This window comes from Misgurnus anguillicaudatus, chromosome 7, assembly GCF_027580225.2.
Source record: "Misgurnus anguillicaudatus chromosome 7, ASM2758022v2, whole genome shotgun sequence".
NCBI lineage: Eukaryota > Metazoa > Chordata > Actinopteri > Cypriniformes > Cobitidae > Misgurnus > Misgurnus anguillicaudatus.
The window spans coordinates 32,879,458-32,893,241 of record NC_073343.2 but is presented as its reverse complement, the minus strand read 5'-3'; the positions used below and the strand labels follow the sequence as shown (position 1 = coordinate 32,893,241).

Sequence of the window (13,784 nt, the reverse complement as noted above, 5' to 3'; positions counted from 1 at the left end):
CAGAGCTTTTCCTGTTGTTATCCTGACGACAGAGTTTATTCCTCCAATGAGGTGTCTAGAATAAAGACGATGACCAATCACGTATATAGGGGCGGGGCTTCCATTGCCCTTGAAAATAGCCTCAGCCCGGATCTTTTCAACACTGCTGTCGTAACATGCAACTTCCGCTATCATTTAACAGAAATGTAATAAGATAAACATTTTGGCAGACCTTTAAATTCAAACCTAAAGTGCAATCAAGTTAATCTTTAAGATGTATTTGTGTTCCCTGGGACTAAAGCCATGAACTTGGCGCTGGTCCACTTTACTGTAGTTGCTAGAGTAAAAGTCGTTTATCTTTCAAAATAAAAGTTTGCTCACCGGCGCATGTACAGTAAAACTAGTTGAATAAACTCTCTTACAGGATTAGTTTCGAATCAAACTAATGTAACAAGGTATACTTGTGGTACCATAATGCTGAACATCAACTTTCTCTGCTAAATCAGGCTTTGATTTTAAATTATGATAAGTCCACGAACGCGTGTGCATGAAAGAGGAACATCTACTGACGCCATCACCAGCTTTGTCAAAGGAAGTTTTAATGATTATCCATATTATTTTTCATTTTGTTTATTAAGATACAAACAGAAAAGACAGCAAATGTGTAGACAAAATGTAAAAAAATAGCATTTGCTCAGTCACAAGTGGATGAAAGAAATTTCTTGGTTTGCAAACAGAGGCAGACACTACTGAAGTATTTTTACTTTCTACATAAAAGTAAATTTTCATGTATTCGTATTTTATTAGTGTTTTTCTTTGGAAAACATACATTTCAAAGCATATTATCATAATTTTTACTATATTTCATTTCATAATTTCAAGTTTTTGATTTATTTAATATTTAAGTATATTAAACATCTATTTTTTTTTTTTATTTTACTTAAGTAAAAAGTACTTTTGTACTTTTACTTAAGGAAGTAAAAGTACACAATTTTTATGTAATTAGGTAATAAATCAATTTTAAAATGCAATATAAAAGGAATACACAGTATGATTCTATGCTTAGAATGTAGTGAACATTTTTTAGTAAAGATTTTTTTTCCCCAAAACACTCTGATAAAGCACAAATGCTTGGAAAATTAGTACTCAAGTAGTGTCCGCCTCTGTTTGAAAATGACTAAATTAAATAAAGGCAGATATTAACATAAAATGTAAACTTTTGTTCAGTATGCAAGAAAATAAATCTAGCCTAAAGATGTTTATGTACTTGTAAAGTTTTTCCTGTCAGACCAGTAGGTCACATGCTCCTGTTAAAGAGGTAGTCATATACAATTGGTATAAAACTTTGTAAAGGTGAGTCACACACTTCTCTTAATTTTTATCCCATATACTAACAAAAAGAAAGTTTAACTCCTGATTACAAAGAGATTTTTCCATTTATGGTTGTGTTTTATTATCCAAATCTGAAGGTTTTTTTAAGGTCAGCATAAATAACTCCCAAGCTTTATTTGTAGCCAAGACATTTACAAAAGAGTTTGACAGGTTGTTATATGATTTTATTGCGAAAAACAAACCTCATTATTTAAAGAAAGTATAATATGCAATCCACAGGATCAGGGAGATTTAATATGAAATAAACTGACTAAAAAGATTTGTTAAAAATAATTGTTGTATATTGAACATTTTCCCGAACTATTTATTTGAACAACTTGTTGGTATTCATTTTTTTTCTCAGATATAGTTTAGAAGTAAACAAAATACCTCTTAAATTATTTAATTTTCACAGGCAAGTTCTTTTGACGTGGTGTTTGATCTTTAAACATAACTTTCTTTTTTTATCTGGAATAATACATATATTACACACCAAAAAAGCACTTATTCTATGAATGTCCCTGCTCTTCCTTCTTTTAGTATAAGATGTCAAAGTTTTTAAGTGTTAAATTGAATTGAAATCTAAACTTTAATTTGTGTTCAGTTGTACTGCATTCAAATTAATATGACTTTTCCATTTGCTATGTGTTTGCTATTAGGGAAATATTATATTCACCAGATCAAATGGAGTAACTCAGAACCCAATTTTGCTCATCAAACAGCCTTTAAAGTATATTTAGAATCTATAATGTTTGTAAAGAACAAAAAAGCCAAGAAAAATGTTTCTCTTTTAAATGAATTTAATCTATGTTTGTGATGCCTTTTTCATTTTTTGTACAGTATATGAAAATCTGTGATGTTATGTGGACTTGCCCATTTGTGTAATTCTGAATTTTCAAAGTTCAATAAAAAATGAAAGCTGAAAAATGTAGCTGAAGTTGCTGAGGAAGGCGTCTGGTATTAAATGAGTCACATGTGAGGGGTTTGGCGTTTCACCAGCTTCAGCTTGTCAGATTGAAGTGTGACTAATACAAATCTTCAGTTTACCCCACTGTCAAGTCCCTTCTTGTCATTTACGTGAATGGAAAGATTGCTTTCCCGCAGAATGAATAAGCATGACTAAAGAGGGATAGGCTTTTTAGAGGAACATGACACGCTCATGATAAACACAAGCTGTGTTCTGTAAATCGTTTAATTTTTGTGTGTAATTACATATTTACACAAGTAACCTTGAGTCACTCGGGGTTGTTACGAGTGCAGAAAGACACCAACTACAAACTCCATAGCAGAAGAAAGGAGAATATACACAACCTGATAGTAGAGACTTGATTTTGATGTGTAGCAGGTATTTATACATTACATAAAATCTAGGATTTGTTTTACTCCATTAGTGTTTAGAGATCAGAATAGGAAAACATGGAAGCATTGGGTTTTGGATAAATTGCCAGCATGTATTTTCAGCAAAAGTTGGACATAACCAATTACTAAAATGTTGCACATTTTTCAATACCGTATATCACTTAAATACTTAAGAAGCTATTATAATTTGTAATAAAAAGACATTCAGTTTAAACATGCTACACGGAAAATAAAAGTTAATGAGTTTACCTGTCCAACAAGTCTTAACAGAAATAATGTTGAAATAACTTCAATTGCTGACCTTAAGGTAGAAGCTTAATTATTGCACACCTATGAAATTTTATAAAATAATCTCATTGAGAATAAAGGAGTTGGGGTGAAGGACTGATGCCAAAAGTATCATCCCTTTAAATATACAGATTGAATAATATTTTCCCGAACAGGGCTTATTCTGGTCCCAGACTCAAATGCCTGTTTGAGCCGCCTTTAAAACACAAAAACACCTTGACCTGACATATCTTAACATATATCAGTGCCATTGTTTTGTCTCAGGATGCACACGTGTATTGTTTTTCGTAAGGTATAAAAACTACTGCAATGTCCTAATATATAACCAAGGCCTGGTACTGGATTTATCTAAACCAGGGCAACTTCGGTCCTGGAGGGCCGGTGTCCTGCAGAGTTTAGGGCCCTCCAGGACTGAAGTTGCCCATCCTTGATCTAAACCCTGTCCTGGAAACCACCCCACAGTGTTTAAAACTTTTAGGCTTTGCCTAAAATGTTCCAAAGTAAGGATTTTGCAAGTAACTTCACCATTTAAACAGCATCAATTACTTTACCCTACTGGCATGCTTTTAAAGTTTAAAAAAATCTGAATTTGCATATAAGATTGGACGGTAAATGTTAACTGGATTATGAATTGTGTTTGATATGTTGAGCTGTAATGCATAAAACAAATATTCATTTACACACACAGACACATTTACATATATATTTTGTATTTTTGTAATAAAACAAAAAATAAAGTTTAATCTTGCTTTCTGTACACTTTCCAGAGTTCACTGGCTTCCGCTGCATTTTATTTTGGTTTGAAATGGTTACATTTTAGTACAAAAAATAATTTACAAAAATAAAAGGAAGTCCTTTTTGAAAGTTTACAACAGTGTGTAGTTGGTTTCTCCTTAGCGGACTTTGAACCTGGAGTTTATAGCAGTGGATGTTCAAAAGGGAACGACGTCATTTTTACAACTTCGTCTTGTTGTAATGTACAAGTAAGTACATGTTGGAAGTGTGCTCAGTCACTACGAATCACTTAAAGTCTGGGATTGAAACTAATGTTTAATGCTGTAAACATGCATACTGACTGTAAGAGGGTTTTAATAGCAGGGCAAATACTAGCTAAACATGGGACTTCCAAGTAAATTTGCATGCATTGCTGATACCAACCAATGCTACTGTACAATATGTTTGTGATTCTTCTGATAGTGACTGGCATGTGAACATTTAAGTAATACTGAACTTCCACTGCGATTAATAAATAGAAATTTGTTTAACAAAAATATACCCGATTGTCCTATATAGCAGCATAAAAAAATCTTTACACAGCCTTACTTGTGCTCTTAAAAAAACCTTAGAAAAGAAACAATTCAAAAAAATCCCAAGACCTAAAAACTTGAACATCAAAGGAATTGAAAGAAACAACTTCAACGACTGGAAGCAGATTAGTACAAAACAAAAACCTTACAAATTCACATTTCCTCAAACCAGCAGTAATTTGACACTAAACAAAGTCAATAAGATGTTTGGTAGATGAAAATGCTGCATAAATTCATTATTTAAAACAACAGGTGTATTAACAACATACACAACACATTACATACACACACGTAAGATATATAAATGCTGTGTTTTGAGTGTATAAAAACATTTTAAAAAGATAGACCAAAGAAAAGCAGCCTACTCTGTCATGACGAGTGTCTTTAAGTCTTTTATGCAAAGAATTCTTCCTGTTTCGGAGCTTTTTGGTAGACATAAGGTTGTGGCATATCTTGTAACGCATAGCTCCCCTCATCCTTTTTCTTCATTCTGTAAACCATTAGGCTGACCAGCATGACAGAAAAGATTAGACCCACCACACCACCGGCTATGACACCTAAGGATAAAAAAAAATAAAGAAGTTATTTTGATATTTTATTTAGCTAAAAGTGATTGTGCTAAAGTTCATCAAATAAAGAAAATTATTTACTAGCCCTCGCCCATATGCTGGGAATTTTTTTCTGAGGACCATAAATGTGAAAATTTTAGTAATTTTTAAGCAGATCTTTTTCATAAAAGATGTTTTAAAAGTCGACCCAAGTATTACAGTAGCATTGGGTAAGGAACAGACTGAAATCTCAGAAAAAAACATCTTGGTGGACATCTCAAAGTTTGAATTTGCATTTGTTTTAAAAAATATATATGTTTTTATTGAATGATGACTTAAAGTCTGTTCTTGAAAAACTATTGTAAGGCTTCAAAGAACTTAAATGTTTTAAAGGAACTTTATTAATCTTGACAGGTAAGGCACTTGAGCCGCATGAAGATTCGCAAATAAAATAAAAATCAAATTTTGTATTCCACTGACAAAAAAAAACAGCCTATGGGTTTGAAATGAAATCAGTGTTGATTAATAATAAAACAATTGTAATTTTAGGTAGACTATTCCTTCTAAAAGTGTGGAGAAATTAATAAAAAAAAGTGTTAAAAAAAGAACACGGACAAAACCATTTACTGTTTAAATAATGTGCACATGCATACAAGAGAAAGTTCTACAAATTTTAATAAAAACTTGAGATCAATGTCATTATAATGCAAGATTTTTGAAAAAAGTCAAAATAAACACATTTACAAAATTATGACTTCATTAACACATTAATGTACAAATTACAGCTTTATTCTCGTATTTCTACCTCTTGATTTTTGTAAGACTAACTGTATTCTTGAAATATAATAACTTTATTCTTGTTATTTTAAAATATTACAACTTTAGTCTCATATTGCTACGTCTTAATATTTATCATGTTGACTTTATTGTTGAAATATAATAACTTTATTCTTGTTATTTTAAAATATTATGACTTTATTCTCGTATTGCTACATCTTGATTTTCGTAATGTTGACTTTATTATTGAAATATAATAACTTTATTCTTGTCATTTTAAAATATTACGACTTTATTCTCATAATCTTACGTCTTTGTTCTCTTAAACGTTGACATTATTCTTGAAATATAATAACTTTATTCTTATTTTAAAATATTACAACTTTATTCTCATGGTCAAATAAGATTTTTTCTAAAATGAACTGAAAGTAGTAAAATCTTCCAAGTGTATTTTTAATTTTGTGTGTGCAATGGATTACGTTTATATATTACGATAAAAACCTTGGAAAAGTTCAGAAGTTAACAATAAATTAAATGGCAAACAAAATCACTAAATATAAAATGACAGGGGTAATGCACACATCTGCGCATAAACTTACATGCAAGAACTTCTTTTCTCTCCAGAAAGCTGTCATTCCCTGATGAAGCACCTATTTCTCCAGGTGCATTAACAGGCACTATTTTTCTAGGTATAATATCTTCGAAATCAAAGTCAGATTCCTGAAAAAAGAAAAGTGTTTGTTTAAGAAAAGATCCTCAACCAAAAACGTTATTGTCTTCCAAACTGAAAGACAACAACAAAAACAAAACAAATTCCATGAAAGTGTATTGATAAGATGAAGCCAGTTCTACTTACTGTTTTTTCTGTAAAAACAGTATCTGTGAACCTGGGATTGTCATTTCTACTTGCTGTAGTCATAAAAGCAGTGGTGGTCATTGTAGTCGCTTCAGGTTCAGGATGCGTCACAACCACAGCTTTTTTTGTCGTCTGCACGGGCACTGTCTCCATATGAGCAACAGTTGTTTTTATATCAATGACCTTTACTGAAACTGTGGGTTTGTTGTCTTCTGTATCAACTGCTTTTGTAGTGTAGTCCTCTTCTACAGCAGGTACAAAGCCTTTCTCGATCAAAATAGTTGTCGTTTCTGGATCCAAAAGATTAACAGTTGTAGTTTCTTTCTCGATAACAACAACATCCACCGAGGAAATGGTTGTCGTCTGCACAGGCACAGTCTCCATATGAGGAACAGTTGTTTTTTTATCAATGACCTTTACTGAAACTGTGGGTCTGTTGTCTTCTGTATCAACTGCTTTTGTAGTGTAGTCCTCTTCTACAGCAGGTACAAAGCCTTTCTCGATCAAAATGGTTGTCGTTTCTGGATCCACAAGACTAACAGTTGTAGTTTCTTTCTCGATAACAACAACATCCACCGAGGAAATGGTTGTGGTCGGCAAGGTTGATTGTGAAGCTGTGGTAACTGGCACTTTCGTAGTCTGCTCTTTAGTCATCACAGGATCGGAAAACCGGATAGGTACTGTGATTGTAAAACATACATTATTGTCATTAAAGCATTACGGTAAACTGTATTAAGAAGGTAAAATTTAAAGGTGGGAATTTGAATTAAAGAGGTACAGTTTAGGTATCATGGTTACCGTATATTTCCATTCCTGACCCTGAGGACTCATCATCATCTGACCCTGAGGACTCATAATCTCCTGATGTGTCCTGATCCTCAGGTGCTTGTGAAGAATACTGTTGAGAGAAAAAGAGAGAAACCTTGAACCGTATTCCTAAAACATATAGGGGTATGCTGCTGCTTGATTTCCAGATTTATATCTATCTGGATATATTGAGGTTAGGGTTGCAAATGGACGGAAAGTTTCTTGTAAGTTTACATTAAAATATATTTAAAAACAAAATTATATAACCAACATGCATGTTTCACATATCCTTTTTGAAAAAGAAAGCATCACCCCAGTATCTCTGCTATGGGCAATAACCTAAACTATACATAATTTATTAAACTATAATTTAAAAAATATTGCAATATGACTTTAGCCCTAATATATTGGTATGATACCTAGATAGCAAACGAAACTGTAGCAAATTTAGGAGAAGCTTAAATTAATTCAATGACACTTAGGGGTTGGTCATGTTTTAAAAAAAGCAAAAGGGTTGGGCAAAAAAATAGATTTTTTGACTAATCTTTTTTTTACGTGTTCAATTAAAAATCGATTATCAAAGGCCACAAATCAATTTTTTTAATGAAATAACGTGATCCTGTTTGATCAAGAAATGCGACTGTTTTGACTTTTTTCAGCATACATTTTTCATTTTGCATCAAAATTTTATTGCATTTAACATAATTGTATGCATTTGAAAATTAGAGATGGATCTGTTTTAATGTACCCAAGTGTACCTAAAATAAAAAAGTGTAATATACAGGTTGGTGGCTCTAAATTTTTGTTATTAATTACGCACATTACCAACTTATTTTTCACATTTTTTTTTAAATAAATAAAGTATTTGTATTAAATCTATATTCAATGAGTTGAATCGAGAATCGAGTATAAAAATCGGTCCGAGAATCAGAATCGAACTGAGGATTGAATTGATCCAATAGCTTATGAATCGAAATCGAATCAATACCCAGCCCTACAAAGCACCATCAAATGTTTTTAAAAGATGCACCAATATATCAGCCAATAATCGGCATCGGAGATCATGGACAATTTATCCTGTCAATCAAAAGAGAACAGAAAAATGCAATGAATTTGAGCTCTGTGTATAGAAAATGTAAACATTACTAGTTTCATGTTTAATGTTAATGGTCATTATGAATGAATAACATTCAGAAAATTTAATCGTCAGAGTTTAGTTAGTGCAACTTAATATAACCACCAATCTATCGGTATCGCCAGATATCCGTCTAAATAATTATACTGGTGGAAATATTTCATTTCGGTGCATCTCTAATAAAAATAAATCAAGATTTATGTATTGTTACTCAATAAAAGAATAAAAGTCTTGATGTCGTACAGAATGTGCCCAAATCTATAAATTACAGCAGATCATATCAAAATTTCAGTCAAGCTTTCTATACCATACATTTCCAATCTGTCCTCCAGTACTATGCAATGTAACCATAAGAAGTTAGCAAAATATTTGATAAAATCGAAGGAACAATTGACCAAAATAAATGAAAACTCTGGAACATTAAGGAATTTTAAGTAAACAGCCTGGGAACGAGATGATACAATGCTCATCTGTAGACGCAACGTTAGTTTAACCAAGCCAAAACAAACAGCACACTGGGTGTGGTATCAGTCTACCATTAACAAATTTACTCTCACAATGGGCATTAATCCAGTGATCAACGACAATGCTTGAGTCCTCAATACTAATGTTTTTAGAAATACAACAGCACTGTGATTAACAATACAGTAGCTAAATGATTAAAACAAAGAAAGAATCTCTCACATCAGGTCATTGCTGCATGATTGATTGAACTGTTAACATTGGTTAATGAAATCATATACCATCAACAAACAAAAGCACAACCTTGGATACAGATAGCTACAAACCTGTCTGGCCTAAACATACACAATAACACAAAGATCGGATGTGCCACAGCGGGCATAACAAAAATAAACTAATCTGCTTTTGAGCTGCTACCTCCGGGCTTTTTTCCCAGGTCAATGCAAGACTTTACACATTTTATTAAACAATTAAACAACAATCCTATGATAAGTAAAATATTTATCTAATAAATCATCTAAAGGTAGACAGCCAGGCGTTACTATGGCTATTTTAAGGTGGAGAAGTGCATCTATGCCCAGTCAGTCAGTTTTATTTTTGGGGTTTTTCATCCTGGTGTGGGAATTAAAGCTTTTGTAGTGAGCTTGAAAAACGCACCAATGATGAAAACAAATTGTTGAATAAAGTTGTTTGTTTTGTTTTCATTGTGCACAAGTGTTCTCATCGCCTCATAATATTCATGGCACATGGACTTTTTTGCCGTTGTCTTTCATTCTTTTCTGGGCTGTAATAGCAGTCTGAGGGACAGTCACACAAGCCGCCTCCTGGTTTTCATCAAAAATATCTAAAAATGTGTTCCAAAGACGATCAAAGGACTTACGGGTTTGGAACGACACGGGGGTAAGTGATTTAGGATAAACTCTTTATTTTGGAGTGAACAAAACCTTTAACAATAAATAATAGGTGAGATTTTCAAGTTTTCAGATATTCGTATAGTCTTAGACGAAAACAATAAAGTTAAACCTTACATGCAGGGGAAAACCCCTTAAAGCAAAACTACTCGTAGATATTAATCTCTTGTTATGTCAGCATGCTCATCAGGAGCCACATCAATCAAATCTGTTTTTAGAAGATTGTCAGCAATTACATTCACAAAAGTATGCGGCCTGGCACCTATCTTTACCTCACAGAGATGAAGACTGTCTCCTTAACAGACCGTCACCTAAATGGATAACTAACCCCATGTATGTGAATGTTTTGGGACCAGTACATTTATCTCAGGAAATTTTCAATTTCTTTAATAGGTACCCCAGTTATAAACACATGTATGTTTAACTCTTTCCTCGCCATTGACGAGATAACTCGTCAATTAAGAGAAAACACTTCCCTGCCAATGACGAAAATTTCTATTATCCATCAGGTGGCGCACTTCCGCAACTTGTACAAACCGGAAGTAACACCTCACGTGAAATAGAAGGAACTCTGTTTATGTTTTAAAGATCGCTCTGCATCTGATTTCTATCAAAAGTCCCTCACAAAAATGGAATTATCTCAGCTTTTTGCACAAAATTGGGTGTTTTTGAAGAAACCATACCTGAGAGGTAATAAAAAGAGAATTAATAAAGGTAGGATGAAACGTTTTTTTAAAGCAGAGGGTCTGTTCTTTTATTTGATATATTGTTTGTTTATATATTTAAAGATGAACTTTTTCTGGAAGGCATAAACTTTTGTGAAAATCATGAAAAATGCTGGCGCTGGCTGGCAACTTTTTTTAAAAACACTGGCAGGGAAAGAGTTAATAGATTAACAGTGAGATTGGCAATATGAATGTGAAAATGAAAATAGTACAAATGTCATCGTTTTAATAAATTTAAAAATATATTTTTAGTTGGAGGCTGCCATTTTGTTTTTCATCACTATAGAGGGTATGCACATGAAATCACCTTCGGCGAAAGTGACTGCGGTTATGCCCACTGAGTGGCAAAAGACAGAGCGACAGAATGTGTGTAAAGTGTGAAATCAGAAAACACAGTGAAAACGCGTCTAAATGGGAAAAAACTGTTGTGCGATAGACTGTACTAACAGATTAACAAGAATTCGGAGCTATCGTTTTACAGACTGCCAAAAAACACAAAAGGAGAAGTAAATTGATCATTCATGCTAACGTCCACTGACCACAGGTGGGTTGACAAGTTGCTAGGGTCACTATCAAGCAGAGGTTTTACTTTTTACTTAAAAGTATTTTTTCAAGTATTTGTATTTTATCAGTGTTTTTCTTTGGAAAACGTAAGCATATTATTATAATTTTTTCTCTATTACATTTCATAAATATAAGTTTTTGTTTTACATTTAATATTTAAGTACATTAACGTAAAGTACACAATTTTAATGTAATTAGGTATTAAATAAATAAAAAAAGAATACAAAGTATGAATCAATGCTTTAAAATGTGGTGAAGTTAAATTTTCCCTAAGACAAACACCCTAATAAAGCACAGATGTTTGGAAAATTTAACTAATGTAACTAAGTAATGTCCACCACTGCTATCAAGTCCAACTAAATTCAATTTAAGCTGATAATAGTCAGTTTTACTGGCATTTTCGCAGCAGTCGCTATGAAAACCAGCCATTTTGTTGAATGTTTGCCACTCAACAGGGCGTGGTCACGTGGAAAAGTGACGTCAATGCATACCCTCTATGCATGACGTAATGAGATGATCAAAGAAGATCAATGAACAAACAAACATAAGTGGGAAATAAAAAATTATCACATGAAAAACTACAGTATAGCAAACTCTAGTAATATTTCACAACAACCATTACACGTCATCAATTTCAGAACGCGAAACATAGTGGCGGCCTCCATAGGTTAAAATGAGTATTACATGTTGGGGTTTTTGAATTAATAAACATATTTTTATGTGTTTCTATCAATTAATTTTACTAGTTGAAAGCAAATATAAAGTATTAAAGCATACAAGTCTTCATAGTCGGGGTACCTTTAAACGCTTTGTTGTAATTTTTAGAAAGGAATACATGAATCCTGACATGTTTTTAATCAGAATATTAATGATGGAAGACTTTAGTAAACACATCAAACAGGATAATCTGAAGATTATGTATACAAAAGGTATTCTAGTTCTTATAATTTACTGTAAAACCAAAGAGAGGCCTCATAACAATATCTATAAAACATATTAACGCTTCACCATCATTTAAAGTAAACTAGTTAATAGTTTTGTTATTTTTCAAATAAGTCTTAAATCACCCAACCTTACCCTTCAGGAAACTAACTCAACGGTTGGATTGGTGAAACAATAGGATGTCAGTGTAAAAACACAACTGATGTCCAGTGGTTTAAGAATTTGCATGCCAGTAACTGAATCTGTAACAATCTGGCTTTGACTGCCAATTTATTGGCCAAACTACAGCTATGAGAGACATAATGGCGTGTGAACAACCATCGACCGACTCCTTTAAAAAAGCAATAAGTTACCTTACAATAAGATCAGGTTTAAAAAAGTTCTTAGTCACAGTATCGTTCACACGTGCACACACATTAACAAGCTGGTGTGAAAGAAAAACACCTCGTGGACTTTAGGCGTTAGTAAATAGTAAGTTAATAAGCAATTTTAATAACCAAACTGACAGACTACCGGGTTCAGTTGTTTTCAAGATTTTGTATTAACTGACAATGAGATCTTACCGAATACGTCACAGCAGGTATCCACACGAACAGACCTAAAATCAGCGCTGGATTCCAGAATATCTTCATTTTAATTGATTTAAAAACTTGTTGTTTTGAAAAAGCAGTCGAGTTTGGGAAAACGACCTCTACTTAAAACGAGTTTAACACAGTTTTCCTGGTAACTACACGTTCAGGTTGATTACAAAAGAAACCCCACCTTCTATCGCTGGAAGCAAGGTGAGTTCACTTTATCCACCCACAGACCATATTTGGCTACATCCGAAATCATTTGCCATATCGATTCTTTTGAACTGAACGTTTTGACGAGTCCATTAAAACTGATTCATTGATTCACTTGAGTTGTCGTGTAACTGTTCCCAAAAGGGCATACTATAATTGTTGGTTGTTTAATTTCTTTATTAATGAAGAAATTCTTGTTTTAAACGTATAGTTCCAGATCTAGAATCTGTATACTTTCAGCTTGTAAAATAAATACACAATCCTTTGGTGCAAGAACTGTTTATTAATTTTTAAATATATATATTTTTTATTAAACATTAATGGATTTTTCCAGGGATTTAAACCACTGAGGACATAATTAAAACTGTTTTACAATTATAAACCAATAAATGATTATAACTGATGTGGCTAAAATGTATTAACGCTGAAATATGAATCAGCCAGATTTATCCTTACGAAAATTAACCATGGTTATTGGTGCTAAAAGTGTAGTAACCATTTTTATTTTTATTTTTTTTGGTGAATTGATTAGCTACTATTTTTATTTTACCACAATGTTTTTTAACTGTAGTAAAACCATGTTTAATTTTCGTAAGAGTATTTACAAGAGTATTTACAAGTACTTGTAATGTCAGGTACATGAACAGGTTCAGGCAAAGCATTTAAATGTATTCAGAGATATTTTGAGATATATTGTATATTTTGAGGACAATGGCATTCATAAACATTACATGTGCGGTCTGCATAATACCTCATTTATTTTTATCAGGTATAGTTTATTTTATTAATTTCATGCATGTTTTTTTGACTTGTGCAATAATCTCACAAATGCATTTCAGCATGTGTTCTGCATTGTGGCTGATTTGACAAATAAAACCAACCAGACTCATCAAATCAAGTCCAACTTTTTAATGTTTCAGTTATATTTCAATAATTTTATTTAAGCTTATGATAACAGGACAGCAAAT

The 13,784-nt window shown here is 32.6% G+C and overlaps 2 protein-coding genes across 2 annotated transcripts in view; both read right to left on the bottom strand.

The window, feature by feature from the left end:
• Positions 1 to 322, bottom strand: part of tfb1m (transcription factor B1, mitochondrial) — a 31,696-nt gene extending 31,374 nt beyond the window's left edge. Inside the window, exon 1 of the mRNA XM_073869753.1 lies at positions 1 to 322. The gene's annotated coding sequence lies outside the window, so the exon portion shown is untranslated.
• Positions 323 to 3,686: 3,364 nt separating this feature from the next.
• LOC129417139 (uncharacterized) lies at positions 3,687 to 12,813 on the bottom strand. Its single transcript, XM_055171613.2, has 5 exons — positions 12,595 to 12,813; positions 7,284 to 7,383; positions 6,486 to 7,165; positions 6,229 to 6,349; positions 3,687 to 4,861 (listed from the first exon to the last, which is right to left on the bottom strand). Exons 1-5 carry the CDS (start codon positions 12,661 to 12,663, stop codon positions 4,698 to 4,700), a joined length of 1,134 nt encoding a protein of 377 aa, XP_055027588.2. The 5' UTR covers positions 12,664 to 12,813; the 3' UTR covers positions 3,687 to 4,697.
• Between the last annotated feature and the right edge of the window lie 971 nt (positions 12,814 to 13,784).

Bases quoted from the DNA above. Each gene is read 5' to 3' on its own strand.
- LOC129417139 (XM_055171613.2), bottom strand. From the start codon at position 12,663: ATGAAGATATTCTGGAATCCAGCGCTGATTTTAGGTCTGTTCGTGTGG. The intron at 7,384-12,594 runs GTAAGATCTCAT...TTCTCTCAACAG, and splicing joins TACCTGCTGTGACGTATTCG to TATTCTTCACAAGCACCTGA. The intron at 4,862-6,228 runs GTAAGTTTATGC...TTTTATCCTTAG, and splicing joins GAGAAAAGAAGTTCTTGCAT to GTGTCATAGCCGGTGGTGTG.